At 42.1% G+C, this 23,635-nt stretch overlaps 4 protein-coding genes across 4 annotated transcripts; 3 read left to right on the forward strand and 1 right to left on the reverse strand.

The window, feature by feature from the left end:
- Nucleotides 1–484: 484 nt before the first annotated feature.
- On the forward strand, nt 485–4,788 carry cenpn (centromere protein N). Its single transcript, XM_076737699.1, has 10 exons — nt 485–773; nt 1,034–1,079; nt 1,195–1,254; nt 1,976–2,049; nt 2,168–2,341; nt 2,444–2,545; nt 3,488–3,542; nt 3,711–3,820; nt 3,995–4,118; nt 4,445–4,788. Exons 1-10 carry the CDS (start codon nt 603–605, stop codon nt 4,564–4,566), a joined length of 1,038 nt encoding a protein of 345 aa, XP_076593814.1. The 5' UTR covers nt 485–602; the 3' UTR covers nt 4,567–4,788.
- A 1,040-nt stretch (nt 4,789–5,828) lies between these two features.
- On the forward strand, nt 5,829–14,792 carry atmin (ATM interactor). The gene is made up of 4 exons (XM_076726954.1): nt 5,829–6,172; nt 8,949–9,074; nt 10,479–10,678; nt 10,792–14,792. The coding sequence occupies exons 1-4, from the start codon at nt 5,921–5,923 to the stop codon at nt 12,572–12,574; spliced, it is 2,361 nt and encodes a 786-aa protein (XP_076583069.1). The 5' UTR covers nt 5,829–5,920; the 3' UTR covers nt 12,575–14,792.
- Nucleotides 14,793–14,893: 101 nt separating this feature from the next.
- c1h16orf46 (chromosome 1 C16orf46 homolog) lies at nt 14,894–17,009 on the reverse strand. The gene is made up of 2 exons (XM_076726965.1): nt 16,779–17,009; nt 14,894–16,445 (listed from the first exon to the last, which is right to left on the reverse strand). Exons 1-2 carry the CDS (start codon nt 16,980–16,982, stop codon nt 15,630–15,632), a joined length of 1,020 nt encoding a protein of 339 aa, XP_076583080.1. The 5' UTR covers nt 16,983–17,009; the 3' UTR covers nt 14,894–15,629.
- Nucleotides 17,010–17,804: 795 nt separating this feature from the next.
- LOC143318657 (protein phosphatase 1 regulatory subunit 3E) lies at nt 17,805–22,855 on the forward strand. The gene has a single exon (XM_076727112.1). It carries the CDS (start codon nt 18,129–18,131, stop codon nt 19,050–19,052), a length of 924 nt encoding a protein of 307 aa, XP_076583227.1. The 5' UTR covers nt 17,805–18,128; the 3' UTR covers nt 19,053–22,855.
- The last annotated feature ends 780 nt before the right edge of the window (nt 22,856–23,635 follow it).

A 23,635-nucleotide genomic window follows, 5' to 3' on the forward strand; every position in this document is an offset into this window, starting at 1 on the left:
TGTCTTCCTACATGATATACTGTATTATATTTCTACATTACAAACACCAAGCATCATTACTTTTTATATATTAGGGTGGTGCATGCTTTTTATATATACTAGACTTGCTGCTATTAATTTCACAACTGTCACTTTACCTCATAATTTTGTCTTTAAATATTCTTCTATATTCTCTATTTTTGCATTTATTCTTGTTTTAATTTTACATAGCTCTTTTTATTTATTGCTTATTGTCTCTATTTATCTGTACTTATTTCTGTCCTTACGCTGCTGAAACAACCCAAGTTCTCTTCTGGGGATCAATAAAGACTTAATCTCACTTTATTTTACCTTGTATTTTACTTCAGAACAAGTCCCGACAATTCTCCAGGCCACTGGCAGTATTATTACTCCAAACCAACAGGGGGCGCCAAAGGGAACGCGTCAACATGTCTGGTGATATCTGATTGGTCGATCCTTGTGTTCCGTTGGAGGCAGTTTGTTTGAAATTGTTAGACTCGTACTGGCGCCGTCGTGCAAGTTTGACGGAATCAACACTGAGGCCTCAAAATTAGCCTCCAACACAACACCACAGTTGGATATCGATTACTGTCCGAGGAAAAATGGATGATTCTATGAAACGCTTATTGCAGCGACTCATTAGACGGATACCGGCTGATATGATCAGAGCAACGCTGGACAAGTGGGGCCGTTTGACCGAGGCTGAACAGCAGTCCATGGATTTCACTCAGCCAAAGTGGGCGTTAACGGAAAGATTATTGGGCATTTGCGAGGTATGCGACCCTTTTAAAAATATATTTTATTTAATATACAGTGTGAAAAGATCGTAGTTAACTAACAATGCGTTCTTTGTCAAGATTCCTGCTGAAGTTGGTCGTGAAACCCATCGTTGTACAGAAACTTAGCACGTTTAATGTTAGCTTGAAATTCACCGTCTCTTCTCAACGTTCTTCAATAGGAATCAGCTTCATCTGGGTGTAGCGGGCGTTGCTGTGGACCTCCTGTCTTTTAACCTCACCTGTTTTCTTTGCAGGAAAATGGCTGGACAGTTAAACACATCACAGAGCTTGAGATGACATGTAAGTCAGATGCAGTAGTTTTCTCATTTGGGCTGAAAGCCAAGGCATCTTAGCTACGTTCGTCACATCATACCATGCCCTCTAATGGTGCCTCTTGTGTCACATTGTCTCTCAGATTTCATTGACAATCCAAACCAGGGCATGTGGCATTCCTTGCAGCTCGTGGACCCTGAAGGTATGTTAGAACTTGTGCCATGGAGGCTCGTCTGTTTCAAAGATGTTTAAACTGCCAAAAATCATTGGATTGGTTATAATCTAGCAGATAAAATAATGCAGTCATACGGATAATTGCAAAAGAGATATTTCCTTTATTTTACATAATTGACCATTCTTTAATTCATGTTGAATAGTTAAGCAGTGTAATTTCCAAATATAGGCTTAAACAGGGACATTATACATATTGAGCACATATAAACAGTAGAAACAATAGTGCAGGGTTGCCTGTAAGCACTTATTGTGCTATAAACTGCAAACACCTCTTTGGCCACAATTGTGATTTTTTTGGTTACAAGAAATGTTAAAGTTTCACAAAAACATACATTTGCTATAACCACAGACCTAATGTTCTGTATATTTGCACATTAGGACCATTTGATCCAGATAAAAGCAGCTGCAGACCTTTAAACTGGCCAATAGAAACAGTTTTTGGCAGACAGTCATGGGATCGTGGGATCAGACTTTTCTTTCTGGTTGAATGTTTGGTAACTTTGATCAGTCAAATAACAGGATGCAGGAGTCTGGGTCATCACGTGTTTTTCAGTTATATAAAGCAAGGATAACATTTCTGCACATTGTCTGGCAGCGTCACACACATTCTTTGGTCGTTCTGTATTTGGATGAAATAATTTAAATTGTGTCCTTTTTTTGATGCATGTTTGTGATTTTCTGTTTTCCAGATGATGCTCACTCTGTAGAGCTGACACAGTTCAAAGAGCAATTTAAAGCTCACCTCAGTGAGCTTGTGAGACCTGTAAGTGATATATTCCTCCTCACATAAGTCACAAAATCTTACTAATCACATAGTTGCATCAACCTTTTATGTGTTAAACATTGTATGGTAATAGCCTGCGTTTCACTTTGCATTCAAGGTGTCTATCAAAATAAAAAAGCACACAGATGAAGCTGTGTGGATTCGGATTGCGTGGGGAGACCGTTTCTCTCGGCCCAACCACCTGAGGCCGACATATGTTGTTCACTATCTTCAAACCCCTTATGTCTTTGTGACCAGCCTGACGTCAGCGCAGAAGCCTCTGTTATCCCAAGTACGGAATGACTTTTCTGTCTGATCCTTGACATTGTTTGTACAGTTGCTCTTTTTTTTCTGTCTTTCGATTCCCCTCTAAGAGAGTGATGCTCTTTTTCAGGCCTTGGTTCTGTCCACCAGGTATCAAACTATTAAGGATGCTAACCTCAGTGGACGGAAACTCACTGCCATTAGGGACCTGCTGATGAAGCATTATCAACAGGTAGGCCTGTTGTGATTATAGCAGTATAAGACTGTATCTTCACATTTCCTAGTTACCTTAAACCACACACAGCTCTGTATTTTCCAGAGTGTTTCTAACTGTTTGTCACTGAGCTCTGCTGTCGTGTACTGGAGAGTTTCTGTTTTTGGATTAAAATTGCGTTGTTGGTAAAGGGGATCAGTTTCATGCCTAAGGATACTTCAACATGTCGACTGCCAACACCAGGGATCAAACTACCAACCCTCTCATAAGTGGATGACCGCTCTACCTCCTGAGCCACAGTTGATCTTGATAACCACTGCCAAGACAAATGTAAACTGCCATGTTTACCCTTTATGAACATGGCATCAAATTGCATATTTTAAATGTAGTTTAAACACATTTTAGGTGTAGTTAAGTTTTAACTATCCTTAAAACTTTCACTTTTTGTAGGGGACTAAGAAGCTTGATTTATGTTTATTAAACTCTGGAAAGCTTCATATAATATTTCATCCCTACGTACAGTAGATATTTGTCATTGAAGGGAATCTATTGTAAACGTCAGGTATGTTGCAGAACTACCTCCAGGTCCATGTTTGACCTTTGCACTTGGATGTTTTCACTTTCAAATGACTGGTTTGGATAGTAAAGTTTAAGTGGAGGTTTGCTGTAACCTTACTGTTTGTCTGACTGGTTGAGTATGGACAGAATTATCATGTCATTACACAACCAGCACTTGGTACGGTCCAAAAACATCAAGAAAGTGTTTTTGACTACACCACAAATCAAGTTTGTGTGACTAGTGTTGATTTATTGTAACCCCTGATGAAGATTTCTTATTATGAAAAGCCCAACTGTGGAAGATAGTTGTTCATATAAACACTGAGACTGAACTGATGTATATTCAGAATTTTGTTTCTGGGAAGATTTTGATTTTGTTGTTTGTGTTTTTTTGTTTTCTAGGTGTTCCCGACTAAGTATCCCAGCCCTCTTAGAGAGAAGAACCAAACTGTCTCAAGTATGTTGTCAAATCATTTAGTCTGACTGAAATGTATAATTTGTTATATGTTTGGTTGTTAAACTTACTGTTTATATATTATTATATTAATTTATACGACCTTAATGTGTGCTTCTAGTGGAATTCTGCACTTGGATTTCATTTATTTGGCTTTCTTTGTATTTACAGACCCACGGGTAGAAAAAGAGCAAGCTGGGCCTGCAGTAAACAGATTTCAGATGGCTTGTGAGGCCTTTGGTGATGGGACGTTACCTCAACTACAGTCTGCAGTTTACAAGGTACCCTGAAGACTGAAGCATGCTTGTGTTTAAAATACTAGTAGTTGAATATCAAAGTTAAAGAGACAAAGGGCACAAGTCTCTGTCTTACTATATGAGGTCAAAGATGCAAAAGTTCATCATCAGTCTGGGCTGTGATCATCTGAATTATGTTTTGCGTTCATCTTTCCTCAGCTGGAGACGAAATTCAGAGACCACACCAATAAGACCATGACAGAGCGAGAGGAGCCCTTCAGATGTGTTGTCAAATTTGCAAGTACCAACCTCCTGGAGTCACTCAGACACTGTGCATCCTCAGGTAACAAGAATGTGTTAGCCACAGACACAAAAGAAACCATCTGTGTTTTTGGAAGGAAGCGATATTAACACTGAAATTCAGAAGAACAGTAAACAATTCTGAATGTTTCATAATACAGACAATTCCATAGATGACCACAAGAGGGCACATACACATACACTAGAGGGAATATCCCCACTGTAGTGTCTCTATCATGAATATGTCATGATCAGTGAATTACAGGAGTTGTTTTGTAATAAAGGGATTTTTGTCCATCTGTCCAATAGATAGTTGTGATTAGTTTATTTTAAAGTCTGTTGAAACTAATGTATTTTTATATTTGACAGGAATTGCCTCCACCCCTGTCACACCTCTGCTCTCATCTATTCCCCTGAAAGGAAAGAATTATTTTGTCATCACAGACAATGGCCCTGGTCCCTCCTCACAAATGCGGCAACCACAGACCTGATTGCTGACAGACCCTTGATTTAAAGACTCACAGTCAGTGTTGCCTGTTCTTGCTTCTGCTATGTCTAGTCCACCCATGCTTTGCTCAGTTTATGTATGTCATGTATTAATTTATTTACAATAGATAACTGACATTTCTTATCTTATGTCGGTGAGAATGTTACTATCATCAAATGCTAGATATGTCCAAAATGAAAATAAAAGCAGGATTTTTAATACTCTTAAAGTTTGTAACTTGTGCCTTCTTGGTGTCATTTCAACCCACATATGAGTTAATATTCCAGAATTTGTATTGGGTCATATCAGTTACACAAAGATACACTACAGAGTTTTTGTTTCTTTTTGTTTGGCTAAAAGCACAAATTCATGACCTCTGTGGCGATAATTACAAAAAGAATGAAAAACAAAAAAGAAGAACCTGCTCGCTCACCTCAGCCATTTTAAAACAGTTACAGCTGCTGACCCATCTTGACAGTGCACCACTCACAGAAATTTGGACCCGCTCTGTTTGACACCAAATCCATGGAGGCATCTCATTTGCTGGACGAGGGCCACAGCCTGTCAGTTCCACAAGGAAAACCTCAGTGTCTCTTCATGTGTACTTACACTAAAAGAGTTATTGGTTTCTCCTGTTCATACCTGCAGTGAAGAGATTCCTTCCTCACATAACTACACTATAAAAGATGGGGTACAAAATCCAGTCTTACTTCTCTTTACTAAAATGAATCCTTAAGTCTAGCTAAAGCTAATATGAGGCTCCAGCACTTGAGTTAGCCAGATGACGTGGGTCTACAGTGTGTGCAGGTTTGCAGGTTATCCTGTAGGCCTGTGATACCACCCAAAAGGAAAAACAAAATCAATTGAGTCAGAATTAATTGAGCCATGTGATGAGTGGGGCAATTCTTGATGGACAAGCTATGTAATGGTGATACTGTTTCTAAATTTCAGCATCATCTGTACTGCAATTTCTTATTACTTAGAGGCTGACCTATTCTGCATATAAACAGATCTGTGATGTTTACATAAAAAGAAATATTGAGCATTGAAATAAGCACTTTGAGCTTAAAACGCAGACTGTGTATAAGGTAGAGCAATACATTTTAAAATACTGTCACCGTACTCAGCCACAGGCATTTACATATTTACAAGAAAATCTGCCACATTTGAAAACTAAAGTCTGATGGTAAACCTTAACTTTGAAAAACGGAAGTAGTATGCGTATACCGGATGTAGCGTAGCTAATCTGTCCAAAAGTCCGTTCGGTGAAAGGTAGCGAAGCAGCCTTTCAGGCAAAGCTGAGGGAGGGATGTCACTGTGCATTCAATGCTGCTGTGCGGCTCTCTGCCAAACACAGGATGGACTGTCAACACAGAAACATGGCTGCGTCTGCAACGAGCAAGGCGAATAACAGAGATAACGCTGCAACAAACGGTCCGAAATGTCACGAAGAGTCTCTGTCGCAGTCACGGGAAATAATAAAACCTACCATTACGGAGCTAACCAAAGAAGTGAGGACGAACATCCTCTGCACCGTGGAAGGATGTGGCAAGATTCTGCCCAACACACCTGCATTGAACATGCATCTTGTTAAGTCACACAGAATAAAGGTAAACGCTTTCAGAAGCTGGTTAATTTTCATACGGGTCAGGGCTGTACGGAACTGCTATGCTAACTTGGCTAACCCCCTCGTGAGAGCACTGTCATGAAACTGGAAAACGCAAGTCATCCATAATAAATTGGTTGTAGCTAACACTCAGTAGTGATGCTTAGCAACCGCGACATCTTCGTTCGGGAAAAGTTAACGTAGTTTTGATGTCAGCGAAGCTACGTAACATTCGCCTAGTAACTGTTGAGTTTGTCGTTAGCAAGCTAGCTACATTGGAGCTAGCTAACGTTTCTTAGTCATGCAGTTGCTGATTTGTATCGCACGTGATGATGCTTACTGCATTTTCCCATACATACCAAGCTACACGCTTAGATTTCATCTGGTGGACTGTCCGTAGTTTGTAGCTCTGGACACAAATTTGGGGAGCATCTCATGTTGACTAGTAGTGTGTAAGTCTGTTTATCATTGTGATGTTATGATCTCTTCACCTTCGTGTCCACTTTTTTCTGCCTGAGTCTCGTAAACAGTCGTCTTCCATCGCTGAACGTTCAGCAAAGTGGAGCCAGACACAGAATTTGGACTTCAGTAGAGCTACAACTAACTATTATTTTCATTGTCGATTAATCAGTTTGCTGCTTGGTCTATAAAATATGGTGAAATATGTCCATCAGTGTTTCCCAGAGCGCAAGATGACATCCTCAAATATATTGTTTTGTCCGCAACCCAGATATATTTATTTTACTTTTATAGAGAGAAGAAACCAGATAATATTCATTTTTAAAATGCTGGAATTAGAGAATTTAGAGGGTCTAACAAACAAACACTCAAATCAATGAATCATTTATCAAAATAGTTGGTAAATAATATAATAGTTGACAGCTAATCAATGATTTGATTAATTGTTGCAGCTCTGGACCAAAGTCTGAGTCTTTTGACTCTGGTTCTTATGTTGTCACTGGACTGGGAGCCAGTAAATCACTGTTTCCCCTCCATGAATGAAGTCCTATGCTGGGAAAGGCTGCCTTTTGTCCTGCAGTAGACTAAGCTCTTTGTTTAAAACAGGTGAATGTGAGAATTTGAATTAGCTCTCAGAGGTAGTCCATGTTGCCCAGCTAGAAGAGCGTTTAAAGGCCCAGTTAATGGTTCTATCATATAAAGCTGAGCTGCAAAGTTTAAGTCTGTTACTTAGTCTTAATTTAATATGGACCTATTTTACCTCAGTGCCTAAACATTACTGGTGTAAAGAAACATTTGAGAGCTACAGGAAACGTTGAATATCTATGTTCACCGTCAATCCTTCTACTAAAAGACATGTCAGCTACTTTGAGTAACAGCAGATTGAAATCATGTGTTTTGATTTTTCGTTGTGCAGCCACATTTGCGTCACACACTGTGTCTTTAAAGGGAGTCAGCAGCTGTGTGAAACTCGTCAGCAGTGGTAATGATTTCATGGTTGACACGATGACAAAGTTCTTAAATGCTGGAATCGCTCACTCTATGCTTAATCTCCATTATTCATCAAGTCAGACTGCAGGAATGAGGCCTCACGTGGGACATCATTTCTGTTTGTATTACGTCCACTTTCACACCACTGTTGCTCTACTGCATCGTTGCACAGCAGTAATGTATTTGTTGATCGCTCTCTCTAAAAGTCTCTTACTGGTCATAAAGACTGATGCATTTCATTTGAGCTCGCTCACTCAGCCCAATTCAGACTCCTTTAATAAGTCTAATGTGACTGTTTTGGCAGGGCTTTTAGCTGTCTTCCTATTCATATCACTCACCTCAGCAGCAAGGAGGAACAGAATTGAACTATTACCCTGACATATCATTATATTGTACAGTCTCGTAGAACGATTGCTATTTAAAAGGCTGTGGACTGACCCTGGTGTGGCAAAGGCAGTGAATCTGGCCACATCCAGCTGCTGACTGATGACAAATAATGTCTTGACATGACTCAGACTTCAGCCTATGGCTAGATGATGTAGCTGAAGCCAACTCCCAACATTAATTGTTAGTGAAATGCCCGTTTATGCTAACTCCTTATGATTAGCCACAGGGTGTTTGCCAGCTTTAGCTGTCCTGCTCCCTCCAATGTTAACAGCAGATGGAGGTGACCTTGACCACTGGAAGGCTGCAGTATTAATGACTGTTATGGAGCGTGATGGATTTGTCTGTTTTCAGCATTCAGGGTACATTCAAAGTGCTGCTGTTTTCTCTGATAAATGTGCTGCTAGTGACTTTAAATATATATTGTGTTGACAGCTGCTTTAGCAAGTCTGCCTTGGGACTAAAAGAGGAGCAGTGGTACAGAAAGCTGTTAAATCCAGTGTGCTCCCATGCTCATTAATTTGTTTCGCAGTTATGTAAAACACAGTGTACTGAACATGAGGTTATCTTTTTAATGCACATCATATTTACCTACAGTGACGAAGGAAAGCAAGGCAATGTACAACCATTGCTTTTGCCTTTGAAATATGACTAAAAAATTAGTATAAAAAGCAACTTTTTGTATTTTTAGGTGTATGGTGTAGTTGACATTTAATGCCTTTTACAGCAGTTATTGTAAGAAATGTTGTAGGTCACGTAAAACCTAATTTTTTCAGCTAAAATCTTGAGGTAAAGGTAAATGTGTTGGACAGCTAACTTAAAACTTCACTCGATTGTGTTTGTGGTTTTCTTTAACACTCACTATAGTACCTCATATTATCACCTAAAATGCAAAAATCTTTCTCCTGTGTCTCTCTTTGTCTTTCATCTGCATTGTTGCCCCTCAGGATGGTATGGTCAATCCCACGGTCAGAAAGGACATGAAGGGCTCACTCAAGCTTTACTGCTGTCCCATTGAGGGTTGTCCCAGGGGGCCAAACAGACCCTTCTCCCAGTTCTCCCTGGTTAAACAAGTAAGCCTTTCCTACAGTGACCTGCAATCCTATCCATACCACCAGTGGAGTAAAATGATGTGGTCTCATTTCTGTGGAATAGATCCTCATGCATTATTCATCACCAAATATGTTACAAAAGTCAATTTTACAGCAGTGATGCAATCCTGAGTTTATCTGTGCCCAAATACCACATTTCTGCAGACACTTATTGGTTAGTGCTAAGTACTGTTTGCATGATTCATTAGGGTACTTGTACTTAATAAAATCCTCTTAGATCTTTAACCCCTCCTGCAAAGTTTCACTGCCTGGCTCCGTGAACTACCCTTTCAGTTTCAAACATAAGTTTGTCCCATATGCAAAATATTTATTCATTTAGGAGCGGCAGCCTCTTAAGGTGTCTTCTTGCCTAAGTGTTTAGAATAAGGCTTTCACTGTACTTATTGTCACAATACAGCACATGTGCACTTCGGTTACTGTGGTTATGCTTCACTCACATCATCATCTTTTAACATTATTTGACAGCATTGTTGCCAGTGTTAGCTAGCGTCTACGAAACGGACTATTAAGAGAGTATAAAAAGAAAGCCAAACTGGACAATGTTGTTCTCCTCAAACAATGTGGAACATACAAACGCATGATCCAAAGTAAATTTAACCCAGTCGCAACAAATATGCACAAGCAGAAGATGTATGGGTCCTTTACATTTTTCTAAGTAAAAAATTACTAAGGACTAAGGACTAGCAACACATAAGGGAATGTTTAAGTAGCTCAGAGCAAAAACTTACAGATCAAAGGGTTTTCTTTTACAACATCTTAGGCAAATACTTATGGCGATTTTATGCAACTAATTCTTTTTCTTAGGCATCCTTAGATGAAAATTTAAGGGCAACCTTAGCCCAAGTGGTTTTAAGCAGCCAGACTCTGAGCTTTTGACTGAACTTCACAGGCTTTGAATGAAAAGAAATCATATTTGATGAAGTGAGTTTAAAGTCATACAGACCAGCCTTCATTTTCTGTATGACTCAAAGCCTCTTCAAATGAAACAAATGTTTAATGTACTTTACTTGACGTAACATCAGACAGAACAGTTGTCTAAAAACATTGAAATATTCCAGTAAGACTTAGCGTCTGTACGTGCTGAGTCAGATATTCTCTTCTGTCCGTTTTTGGTCAAGAATTGTAGACAAGGAGGAGCATTGCGTGAGTGTATTCTTCATCAGACCCACTTACCCGGTGTGCATTGTTACTTTACATCAAGTTTATTAATATTCATTCATGACAAAATGTGATTAAAGCCCTAACGACACAGTCACAGTCATAGAAGTCACAGAATAATAATAATGTGTGCTATTTAAAAGCTCTACATTCTTTACATTGATAATGACCCGATGTTATCATGTTCTCTGATCTGTTTCAATTTAGCACTTCATGAAGATGCATGCAGAGAAGAAACACAAGTGCTTCAAGTGCAACAATGGCTATAGCACAGAGTGGGACCTAAAGAGGCACATAGAAGACTGTGGGAAGACCTACCACTGTACATGCGGCTGCCCCTATGCTAGTAGAGCTGCACTGCTCTCACATATCTACAGGACAGGCCACGAGATTCCGACAGAACACAGGCATGTACATGCATGAACCACCATGATATTGAATGATTAATACTGAAACGCTTTGGGTTTAACTAAAAATTTATTCTGACCTTCTCTGTATCTGTTTTATTTTTTTTTTACAGAATTCCTCCAGTAAAAAAGCGAAAGATGGAGAGACTGTTAAGTGGCTCTGAAACGGTCAAGACCAGTGAGTCGACCTGTCAGATCATGGTTGCTAGTAAAGAGCAGACAGAGACTACTTTCCCTTCTGATACAACTGTTCACATCCCAGACTCAGTGAATCAGAACTCCAACCCCCGTAAGAACCTCCAGAAGTTGCTCCTACCAAAGCCCAAGATGGCTTTGGTCAGTGTTCCTGTGATGCAACTGGCCCACCTGCCAGTCCTTCTTCCATCTACAGAGAGCGGTGCTCTGAGGTCGGTCGTGCTGGCGGTGGACAGCCAAGGCTCCGTCAGCACCCTTCACCTCCTGGCACAAGCCACGGGAGCTGTGGTACCACAACTTGATGCTAAGAGTATGGGTTTCAAGGATAGCATGCCCACTTCCCGCTCTAGCCAGGGGCCCATTAGCACAGGAGTGCAGGTTAGCCCAGACCCTGTAAGCACAGAAGATTCAGCTAGCAGCCTGGCAGGACAACGGGGGAGAAGCACCTCCACCACCATTCAGACAGACAAATCGTACTTGTCAAAAATGCCCACAGGACTCGGGGTTGGGGAGGGAATAGGCTTGTGCCCGGTGGGTGAGTCCTCTGTGTCGTCCTGCTCCCAAACAGACATCAGCGTGAGTGCCCAAGTCCTCCTGCCAGTCAGTGTTGAAACACAGACATTCTCCTCCCGGGTCAAAGCCACATCCTCCATTGGAGCTCAGACAGACAGCCAATGTATGAGCCAAATTTCTTGCTCCTCCTCATCTGTGCCCCCATACAAAACCAGGCAGACACAGACATACTTTGCCATGCCCCAGTCAGAGGAGAAGGCTCAGGACCAGGCTATCATGTGTTCTGACCTATTTGGCAGTGACTCCCTCAGTGTCTCCACCCAGACTGCTCTGGACATAGATGACACCCTCACTGCTGCAGGAAGCATGTATGAAGAGTCAAAGTCGCCGGGTGGTATGTGTTTTGGGGTGCAGACAGATGAGCTCAACTCAAACAACATGGCAGACAACCAGACCCAAACAATAACTTTGCTAAGTGACCTAGAAAACATTCTGTCTGACAGCATGTCAGGCCACCAGGTGCTCACTGAGGCCTCTGCAGGCTGTGGGTCAGGTCTGGGCTCTGTTCAGGAGCAACACAACAGCATTGACTTTGACTTTGAAGAGTTTCTCAACGCTGTGCACATCCAGACACAGACAGAGGAGAGTGAGCTGGGAGGACTGGGTGGTGACACGCCGCTGGAGTCTCTGGACATCCAGACCCAGACAGACTTCCTGTTGATGGATGAACTGGACCAAAGCGAGGGACCAAGTCGAACCCAAGCCAGCGATCTGGAGCTATTTGATACTCAAACTCAGACTGACCTCAATTTCCTGCTGAGCGCCGGAAGCCACATGCCCCTGAGCAGCATTCTGCGACACTCCAGCTTTTCCATGAGCACAGAGTCCTCAGATACAGAAACACAGACAGATCTGCCTTCATTTGCCACAGGCCTCTCTGCTCAGACCCCTGTCAGTCAGGGTGAGCATGCAAGGCTGCTGAACAGCACAGAGACGCAGACTGTGACCAGCCAGGCAGAAGGCCTCGGACATCTCTTCCTGACAAGCAACGAAACACAAACTGTCATGGATGACTTCTTGTCAGCTGACCTGGCGTGGAATATGGAGTCCCATTTCAGCTCCGTGGAAACCCAGACATGTGAGGAGCTTTGTGCTCTCTTTCAGCACCCTGAGAAGCCCAACAGCTGAAACCCTGTTAGTGAAGCTGCCTAAGCTTTTTGCAGCACAGGTTTCTCATGTCTGCCTCTTGCTACGAGAGGAATCAGTCTACACTGTCCTCCAGCGGACCACAGTCTCAGCAGTAAGAGGTGTGTGAAAATGTCTTTGAACATTCCACTGGAGACACCATGTCCAGAGCCTTTCCAGGTATATATCCTGACAGCTCCGCTGCACTTTATTAGCTCAACGGACATGAATTATCAGCTCCCGTGACAGTTTACATATTTATTTGCACATGAAGTAACATATTGTACGTGTCTTGTCTGAAATGCCAGTTTACTTCTATATTTCAGTGTATAACCACCGTGACTGGTTTTCACTGTTTGGTCTTACTAGCAGATTAAAAAACTCGACATTTCATCATTGTTAGATCTGCACTTAAAAGGGATGACATCTTCAGCTGTGTGTGACTGTCAAGAAAAGGCTTGTAAAATTGTCACGCTGTATGACAGCTTTCAGACGTGCATAGACAGCATGAAAACAGCTTCATCTCAGCTGTACAGCAAACAGCACTGCGTGTTTAGTTTACGTATGTTCGTAAATGTGCATGAAGCCTTCACTCTGTCGGCAGCACAGAAGCATGAAATATCTACTGTCAGCTTGTGCATTTGATGGCTGCCTCCATTTATGTTGCCTTGTCAGCGGCAGCAGGAATATAAACCCTGAATTACATCCTGCAAGCTTTGCAGCCAGTGGAAAACTTGACCAGTGAGAACCTCAGCTTTGTTTTCAAAAATAAAACCCCACAAGGCCTTCAACCGTGAACGAGGCATCATTCAGCATCGCTAAAATGCATCTCTGAAGCATATGGTTACTCATACAGATGTGGCACAAGTTAAAATGAAATGTTTATGTCTTGTCAGTTGTTGCACACCTTTCTTGGATTTGTGATTGTGAGGTATAATGTTGTGAAAACACTTTTTTGTGTCTGGGCCTCTCTAGCTAAGCAGTCAGTTCAAGTCAGTAAGCAGATTAGGCTGTCATTGTCTTTGACTTATTCATTAGCTGGGTGTAAGTGTATACAGTAGCAGTACTCAGTGCTCGAGTGATCCAGAAATGTTACTGTACAGAAATGCATAGTGGATTAGGTTTAGCATAGAGTTCTTGTCTGTACCTGATTTTGACTGAAACGGAGTCCTGTTGAATATCTTCTGTTAAAATCATCAGATTCTCCACCATTATTTTTCTCTTGTCCAAGCAACTAAACTTTTAATTATGTTTTCCATTATACTGTTGCACTGAGTTACCTCATGAAGCACCGGCACCACATGCAGACTATGTTCTACTAAGGAACCTAGAGCGATAAGCCTTGATTATTTATTAATTTTGTTACAGTGGTGCCTTAATTCAAGTATTAGCTTTAGTTGTGTAAGACAATTTGCTGCTTTATAGTCATTAACAGAATTATTCTAGCATACGTTTTGGAAGATGAACACTGAAAAATTTGTTACAAACCTTTTGTTTTGGTCGTTGCATGTTTCATCCATGAAGTATTTGTGTCTCCATCATGGTTGCATGAACTGTTGGAATGTCCCTGATCGTTCTCCATAGTTCATATGGAAAGATTTCTGTTCTGTCACGTGAAAATAATGCTATGCAGCATTTTATTGAAGAGAATTTGTTTGACGCCTTCACACTATTTTTACGGACGGATGGTTGATGCTGTTCCGGTTTATAGATGTTTGCAGAAACTGAAGAATGTACAGAACATGACACTGTGCCCAAGTATTACATGTCCTGTATATATATATTTTATTTTATTTTATTTTTTTTCCCCCATTACATCAAAACAGTTTAAGGATAATTTTCCCCTGTTAGGATTTTGGATTTTTGGATAAGGATTTCAACACTCATATTAAATTTCAGCATTTCTTGTGTTGAGTTAAGTACTTCTAGTTAGTGGTTCTTGAATTCAGAGACAGCATAGCTGCTCCCTGCTGGTTTAGTAGCACAGGGAAATGCCTTGCTTAAAAGAGAATTATGTGTAGAAGCCTTGTCAGTCTCAAGTGTCAGTTACCGTGCTTTATTTCCTCTCTGCTGGGAGTGCATGCGTATATTTTCCCAGCACAAGATATTTGTTTTAGCAGAATTTTAGTTACTGTTGCCTATATGTGTAGATCTGATGGTTGCCTTTATTAATTGTGAAACTACACTACAGATGCTCTTAATAAAAACTGCTGGAAAGTGTATATTGTGGTCGTTGTCACTTACAGATCAATGGTCAAAGAATAAAACATTGCACTCAACCAGCTTGTGCTGGATATGGAAACTCTTTACAAGTCGGTTTTCAATAACTTGTTTTAATGTACATGCATATTTAGGTGAGAAATGTGTCTAATTAGGTCAACCTTTTGCCTATAGAACAGTCCCACTAAGCAGATTATTTTTACTTCACAGGGCAGCTAAACAACAAAGAGGTAGCATAATAAAGCATGGTAACAAGATCCTCCTAGTTGTAAATAATGTTACAGTAATTGGCTGACCTTTGAAGACAACATGATACACAGGATCTCAGTGTAACACTGCACTGATAACCACTGTACAGTCCATAACTCAGAACCCATCCGCAATCACCAGTAATTACCCACTGACCCATATAAAAATCAAGTTGAAAAGGTTTAAATTTGAGAGCAGATGCTATAGTTTGGCAACAGTTGACATCATCATCATTGCAGAGTCACAGGATACAGTGCAACAGTTCTGACAGCTGTAGCTTGTGGTTGAAGTTAAAGTAGTAGAAAGTGCAAAGCAGGTTTCCTATGAGGTAGATGCACCATTGCTAGGTAACTAGAAGAGCTGAAAAATCACTTGTGGGGGTCGTGTGGTCTGAAATGTAATGCCAGACTGAACTAAATGAATAACCTTTGCAACAAGTTACTCTTATAAACATGGCTCATACACTGAATCTATTCTTCCAACAAACTATTTTGATGGAAATATTTGCATGATATAAAATAAGATAAACCAGGTTGTTCTTACTTGGTTGAACCTGAGAGCTTCAAATTATTGCATATCAGCAGTCATGTCAAACATTTATTTCACAGCCCTCATACAGCCTGACAGCACACATGGTCTTGCTGGGGCGCATACGGGCTTGTGCACCTGCTGCAGAACCGGAGTGGAGGGCCTTTGTGAGGCTCTTGCCCATTGAGAAGCTCGTGCGGTGCGCTGTGTCACGTTTGGGGATAGACACGTGTATAGCAGAGAACAAGTGGGGGTTATGCTGACATGTTTGGTACTTGGAGGTCAGGCATGCAGAGTGAGTGGGAAGCTCAGGGTTAGCAACAGGGTCCACTCTTGTTCCTCTCGTCCCGTTCTTATCAAACATGAAGCAGTTCTCCTCTGCGGTGTCTCCCTCTGGAGCCTTCTTACCACTCACTCTCAGAGGATTCAGGAGTGGTGATTCAATCGGTGGTAAGAATGTGAAGTTTTTAATGGGAACCACTGTATTATTGGACCTGTGGCAGTGTTTCTGAGGCTTAGCAGGCCTGTTCTGCAAAGGAGTCTTTCTGTGCATCCCTTCCTCCTCTATTTGTTCCTCCAGTAAGAGATTTGCTGTTGTTTTCTGCTCTGCATTGTGGACGGGCCATTCTGAGGCATCTGTGGGCAGAGCTGCCGCAGCAGCTGTGCTCCAGGATCCCGTGTGATGGTTTAACGGCACGGATTTCTTAAAGCTGTTAGGCACATGAGACTCACAGCGGTGCTCCGTAATGCTGTTTGAGATCGCTGGGTCAACAGACAAGGGGGCCGGAGTGTCGGCCTCCTTATGCTTCGGTTTCCTGCATCTCTTCTGGGTCAAAAGTATGCAGCTCAGTGGAGCAACTCTGGCCCAACCTTGGACCTGTTTTAAAATTAAGTATCATGTTAAATATGAAAACAACAGTTTTGATGTGTTTAATACACATTAAAAGAATTATTGTGCCAAGTCCAAATTAGAATTAAAATATGATAGTAGGAATTATGTCAATATCGGTACAAATATCACACAAAATACCATTTAGATAAGAGCCAGCGGGAGTGAAATTAATCAGATGTTTGTTCTTTACATTTCAAAATGTACATTAAACCATTTTGCCACAGACTCCAGACTGACAGAGGACACTTAGCCGACTTTAAGGTAACATTAACTACATCAGATAAAGGCAGACAGTAACGAAGATATTCATTCACTTACAGCTTCTTCCCAACCAGAGTAACCATGATACTCATACGGCTCCAGGTCTTTCAAGAAGTCCTCCTCACTAATATCCAGAAGGGCATCGACGTGTCTCCGATCTGGTGTCTTGTAAGGCTGCTCTCCCACTGCGTCCTCCTGCGCTGGAAGCTCCTTCTCTGGTCCATTCACAGCTGTGTGTTCCACTTCTTCTACGGTCGCCATTGTGCAGTTAGCTCATGCACACATGGTGGTATCTAGAAAAGTGTATCAAATAAGCCAGCTACACTGCTGAGTTCTTTAAGTCACACAAACGTTTTGTTTGAAAGCTTGAAAACCATCTACTCCAGCCCTCACTCACCCAGGAATCAATGTGAATCCGTGCAGCATTTTCAATGGGTTTGTATCACTGACGCCACAGCAGAAAGCTCCATTCATGCCTGTTTTTTCTCCCTCTGGTCGACACAGTTTTTCCCAAACACAAGTCAAGTGTTGAAGCGCTGAATGCCTTCAGAGGCGAGCTGCAACGCCGTCGCCACGGCAACCCGTAGAGGCTGCACGGGAGGCCGTGACGCCATGAAAGGGGCGGGGCTCCGCTGCAGCCCGGTGCGCTCCGGAGGAACTATTACAGCTCTGTTATGCAATAAAACACCCCCCCCCGTCCCCGCCCCCAACCCCGGTGATCCGGTGAGGCGCATAGCAATCGAACACAATACAGAGAAACAGTTTAAAGACGTATAAGAAACTGTCTGTATGAATAAACCCAACTGAACTGTCACACTGTCTTCAGTCAGGCGTTGTCAGAAAATGCCCAATTTCATGTGTTAAAATATCAAATGTGTTCAAAGTGTGTGTTATTTTTTTCTGTAGGTCAGTAATTAGAATACTGTCTCACTGTGAAAACGGGAAACTTAACCGGTTTCGCACTTGTGTAGGAGGAAACCATTTTGGTTAGTTGCTACGTTCAGTTCTGCACGTAGAGCTCCTGCAGACGTCAAACTGGCCCCTGCAGGTTTATATAAGATGAGAGGGGACCCTGCTGGTTCACCACATGAAAATGGAGCCGAGCAGTGATCGCCGCGAAGAGGGAAGTGCTCACTTTGTATTCTTTTTGTAATGAGCTGCCAGTGGGATATATTCTTCACACGTCGAAATGTAAAAAGACCCATCTGCAGGAGCAAACTCGCACTTTGCTGGCGCACATCCGCAGCTTGGTTTATTGGTCCAGAGCTGCAGAGTGTCAGCGTCTGACGCAGCTGGAGCACCTATCCGAGAGGGGGAACACTGACACCTGACGGCTCCATCTCTTGACACGCCGGTCTCTGCCATCACGACCACTCCGGCTCTGTGCTGCAGGGTCTGCTGCGTTTTATGGAAGCGGAGTCTTCGCATAGTGTCGTAGTCATGCTGCCCCCAAAGAATTGCCTGCCGAGGAACTACAGCTGCATAGCTGGACTGTTCGGAAGCCTGGCCGCGGCCAACCCTCGGCTGGAAGATGGGGAGGATCTTGACAGGTTGAACGGTACTTGCGAGCCCATCGAGAGCCCCGTGGTGGACGAGAGACCGCGGGGCAGAGAGATCTTCCTCAAGCCTCCACAGAGTCCAAGTCTGCGTCGGAGGTGCAAGTCGCTGCCTACACCCACAGAGAGAGCAAAGTTAGAGATCTCCCGCAGCAGAAGTCCAACCAGTCAGAAAAAGGTCCGCTTCGCCGACTCCCTGGGCCTGGAGCTCATTTCAGTGAAGCACTTTGACGACACAGATGTGCCAGAGGTCCCGGAGCGCATACTGGCAAAACTCCCCAAAGGACCCCTCCACCTTAATCACTTGGAAACAAAATTCCCCCGGCCCCCCGCGCAGTCTGTGTTCATGGAGTTGCAGTTCACCAACCCAGGCACACTACCCGGCTTTGAGCAGAAAGTGAGGGAGGTGAAAGTGCTGTTGGAGAGCGTTGAGGCGGACGAGTTCAGCCTCTCCGGGTTTGTGCGCGTGTTGAATCTGGCTTTCGAAAAAAGTGTCTCTTTGCGGTATTCTCTAAACAACTGGATAACATTTATGGACAGTTTGGCGTCCTATGTGCCTAGCTCAAGCGACGGTGTCACTGATAAGTTCCGCTTCAAGATCGTCATGCCCACCTACCTCGACAACGGAGGCACATTGCAGTTTGCAATCAAATACTGTGTCGGCGGCCAAGAGTTCTGGGACAATAATAACGGGAACAACTACAAAGTGCGGCGTCACCGGTTCAAGATGTCCCCGCCGCGGGAATGGGAGAATGGATGGATTCACTTTATCTGAGCTTTGCCGTCTGCAGTGGCACACTGTGTGCGTAATATGCGCGTAACTGATCCCCGGGTACCTTAATTGTGACTGTAGCCTGTTTAAGATTATTATTTTCTGCCGTTGTCGGATACACAAACGCTGTGACACTGAAAATAATTTCCCACAACAATTCAAATATTTGGTAGCAGAATGAGTGGTGAGGAGTACTGTGTAAGCCTTCGATAGGTGCCCGGTGTGGGATGCTGTGAGATTATTTGCCTTGATGTCAGGGCGCTGTACAGCCGGGTGCCCTTTGGGAGGGCATGTTCTGTTCACGTTATGTAATGTAGAAACACGTGCCACGGAAAACGTGCCGGGCAATGCCGACTTCAGGCATCACTGTTCCTTCCAGGAGATGCTGTGAATTAATTTGGTGGTATGTTTAAATTATCAGTTTGTTTTGCTCGTGTGCAAAACACTGGCTTAATGAAAAGCAGAGAGCATCACATCTTAGCTGATGTAAGATGCTGAGTGAACCTAGTAGCGAGTAGCGTACTCCTGGGGTGGTCCCCTGCAGGTGGGGGGGGGGGGGGGGGCATACGCAGCGCAGACATACACACATCCTGCTGAGATGACGGCAGGTCATTTCATTCAAAAAATTCAGTGTATAATTTCCCGCTGTTGGGCCATTGAAAAATGCCTTATTTTAAGCCATGATGTGGGACGTTGTGCGTTGAATGCTGAACAATATTTTCTCGACTAGGCTTGAACATACTAAATGCATTAGATGGTTATCATCATCAACTTACATTTTAAAACGTCTACAGGCTCTGGGAACTAGCTAGTGTCTATATACCTGTAGGCTTCCAATCCAGGGACACCATACTTTGTCATAAACCATATATTTTGAACCTATTCAACACCCATTGTATATTTTTTGCTGAATTAAAAAAGATTAAATATTTTGTCAAACTCAGAAATCAAGGAGGACTCACCTGAGTCCAAAGTGGAACTCTAGAAAAAGAAGTCCCCAAATTACCTGCATCATGCACATATCCATCAAATCATAAAGACTATATTTCAAAAGAATGGGCTCTGATAGGACGGTCTTTTCTGAATGAACCCCTCCAACTTGGTGTTTGTCCCCCCTCAAGGACAATACATCTCGTAGCTGTTTGCAAAGTTAAATTTACCTCAGACTCTTCTTCTTCAGGCTGATCGTTATGAGACAGATGTTATTTTCACAGTATTTATTTTCTAGCAGATACATTCAAACAGAAAAGTATTATTGTACATTTGAATATTCAAAACACGACGCGTATTCTAGTGTTCTCGTTTGCACTGTGTACCTCTGTTTTTCACAGAGCAGTGTTGTCTACAGACAAAGTAGCTATTACACGGACGACTGTGTTTAACCGGCTTCTATCCTCAGTCACCACTGTGCAAGATTAGTGCTGCTCCTTGTGCCCACATGACCTAAGTGGTTTGAACCACATGGCAGGCTGACATTTCCACCCTTAAGTGGCAAACTGTTGTCTGATTACTTCATTTCCATACCACAGGCCTTGATTGATGTTGTACAACCAGTCTGCCCTCTCCAGACAACAGCTTATGTAACAATGGAACATCTATACGTTTTTTATTCATTCACTGAGGAGTAGTCATCTGAACCTGCTCTCGATCACTTGTGATCCAGGCTTGCATGCTGTAGGCAAACAAGTTTATTGAAATGCAAATATCCATCAGGCTTTTTTTTTTTTTTTTTTTAGTTGTATGATAATAACATTGTTTGCAGGCATGTAGAAAGTTTAGCCTCCAGTTCAGCAAGTGGAGGAACAATAAACAATAGCCAGGGTGCTTTTAATTCCTGTGCTCTGACTGTGATCTGAACATCACTTTGTCCTTTGTTTACATCACTGTGGCCTCAGAGGGAGGCTTTCCATTTAATGAGGCCATCACGTTGGGATGTGGATAAAGACTATTCCTGTAACCACTTAGGTTTTGGAGCAGCTCCACTGTGAAGCCATCAGTAATGTTTGTCTCCATGTCTGAAATGGTTTGTTTTGAAACTTAAATGCTATACCTGATGTTAGAATAGAAGTTTTGCTGAAGTCAGAGATGGCCAGCTGAGCTGATAAATGCTTTCACGACATTTAGCTTTATCGTGTACAGAGCTAGGTTTCTCTCACTCACCTGTTTATTTAAATACACCGTGGATATAAAAGGTCTTGCCACGGCAGAGCTTACTGTGTGTTGGTGAATCAGTGGCATATTGTCTGCTTTGGTCTGTGTAAACTTTGTTAAAGCATCCATGCCATGCGATACCAGAAAGCATTATCCAGGCTGAGGGGGGTACAGAGAGATGCATCAATACCAATCAGTCACTGCCATCACAGACTGTGTTGTTTGGATTTTAACATATGACGAGATTTGCTCTGTTTGGTCAACACTGTACAGTTTGGGAGTAACACAAATGACTGTCTGAATATGTTGCTTTCTCCATGTTCCATTTCATGTGACTCTTTGGTTTAAGTTTTAAGAAGGTGTATATACCAGTGACTCTCTTTAACCTGGTATTGCCCACACCACTGTTGCTATTGGTGCATCCCTACCACAGAGAACATGAAGGGCTTCTGGTCTGTTTTGATTTTCACTTCAATGTAAACATAACATTTTGCATCAGAACTCACTGATATATAGATGTGTATGTAAATGTGTTAATGTTTCATATTGAATGTCTTCCTATTACTGTTCTATGTTGTGTGTATACTGAAGCATTTTAAAAGCAGAATTGAGAGATGTGAAGGGTAAAGGTTTGATCTGATGACCCTGTGACATTGGAAGATAAAATATGAGCCCGACCTGAATGAAATTCTAAAGCACACTTAGTATTAAATTTAATAATCTTTCTTCGAGATGATTTAAAACAAGGCTGGATGTTAAACTGGCAATGCCACAACCAAAACGATGTTTGATCGGTGAGATATATCAGAATTTCCCCTGATGTGTGCAGTATTTCTGAATGAAATGAATATATTGGAAATCCCCTGTACACTGCCTTATCAAAACAAGTTTACTTAGAGACATGAAGCAACGCTGGAAGAATGCAAGTGGTTGTTTGTTAAGAAATAATGTGATTGTAGATGGATGAAGAAAACATGTGACTTTAGACAATGACAAAGGCACATACCTGGGCAAGGTAGATAATGCGAGATGCACTTTGGCGTTTGATAACTTTTATCATGAACGACTTACGATTGTAACACACCCAGTCAGAGCAGGTCTAATGCACTGTGAGTGAGAACAAGGAAGGAGGCAGGGCTGCAGGTCTATATATACGGTAAGGAAGCTTCTCCTGTGAATAGCTACTAACCAAGGTGTTTTCCATTCGTTGTCCTTCTCTTTTCTCTCACTGTGGAAAGCCTAAATCACATCTGTCTTATGTATAACCATTGTATGGCACTGAGTTGATATAAGTGAGTTTCTTGGTTTTGTAAATCCTATGCAACCCCTTTTTGTGTTATAACATCTGCAGTCATCTGACTGTTTATCTGTGCTGTCCATATCTTTTCTCTTTTTGCAGAGAATGTTAACCACTCTTGCACGAACAGCTGTAGCATACATTTATTGTTATGTTTAGTTTTTAATGTAACCTATATTTTGTTAAAACAATGGTTAATAAAGGCATTTGTGATGGAAACCAAATCACCCAAAGTATCTCTATACCACAGCCATTCATTCATTTCTCCCACTGCGTTCTGTATTATGTGAACAATGACGACAATCTGTTGCATAATATCATAATCAGACCCTTCATTTGAAAATTCCATCTCTTAGACTTTAGGAAACCGACAGTGTCTGTTATTATAATATAAAATATTACTGTGATGTATGTGCAGTGTCTGACTGCAGAGCTGTTCGTGTGTGTGTGTGTGTGTGTGTGTGTGTGTGTGTGTGTGTGTGTGTGTGTGTGTGTGTGTGTGTCCAAGGTGTCTGACTATTAGACCAGCTGAGCATCTCATTTGCAAATGGCTGCAGCCGGTCCTCATTCATAAAGCAGCACACTGCAGTGGGCTGTAGCCATCGCCATTGTACACATGGCTGCTGACATGTCCTTGAATTGATTACAGTCTGACACCACGCCCCCTCTGTTTGTGAACGGGAGGGGCTGGAGCTTGAAGCAGGAAGAAGCGCAGGAGAGCTGAGCTGAGGGGCAACAAGCAGAATATAAAAGAGTGTATAAGAAGCAAATGGTAAGATAGTATGTTTGAAGTGTAACTTAAAGTTAGTGCAGCTATTGAACTGCACGCAGAGTTAATGCAGCTGTTTGTTTAGCTTTACTCTAACCAGCTTTTGTAACAGAATTCATATGAAGAGCAAGTCTTTCTTTAAAAAATGACCAACCGTAACCTGTGATGATTATAAAACACCCACTCACCTTGACATCACATGTGGTCATGCATAGTTATGTATACAGTATATCCCCATACTCAAGATTCCTAATTAGTGGTTTAGTTTTTTTTTCTGGTCTGTTGTTTCTTCCTCCTTTTCTGATTGTGTTCTAGTGTTCTCCTCCCCTTTGCCTCCTGTCTGTGTCTCTCCTGTCTGTTGTGTGTCTG

Source organism: Chaetodon auriga, chromosome 1 (genome assembly GCF_051107435.1).
Source record: "Chaetodon auriga isolate fChaAug3 chromosome 1, fChaAug3.hap1, whole genome shotgun sequence".
NCBI lineage: Eukaryota > Metazoa > Chordata > Actinopteri > Chaetodontiformes > Chaetodontidae > Chaetodon > Chaetodon auriga.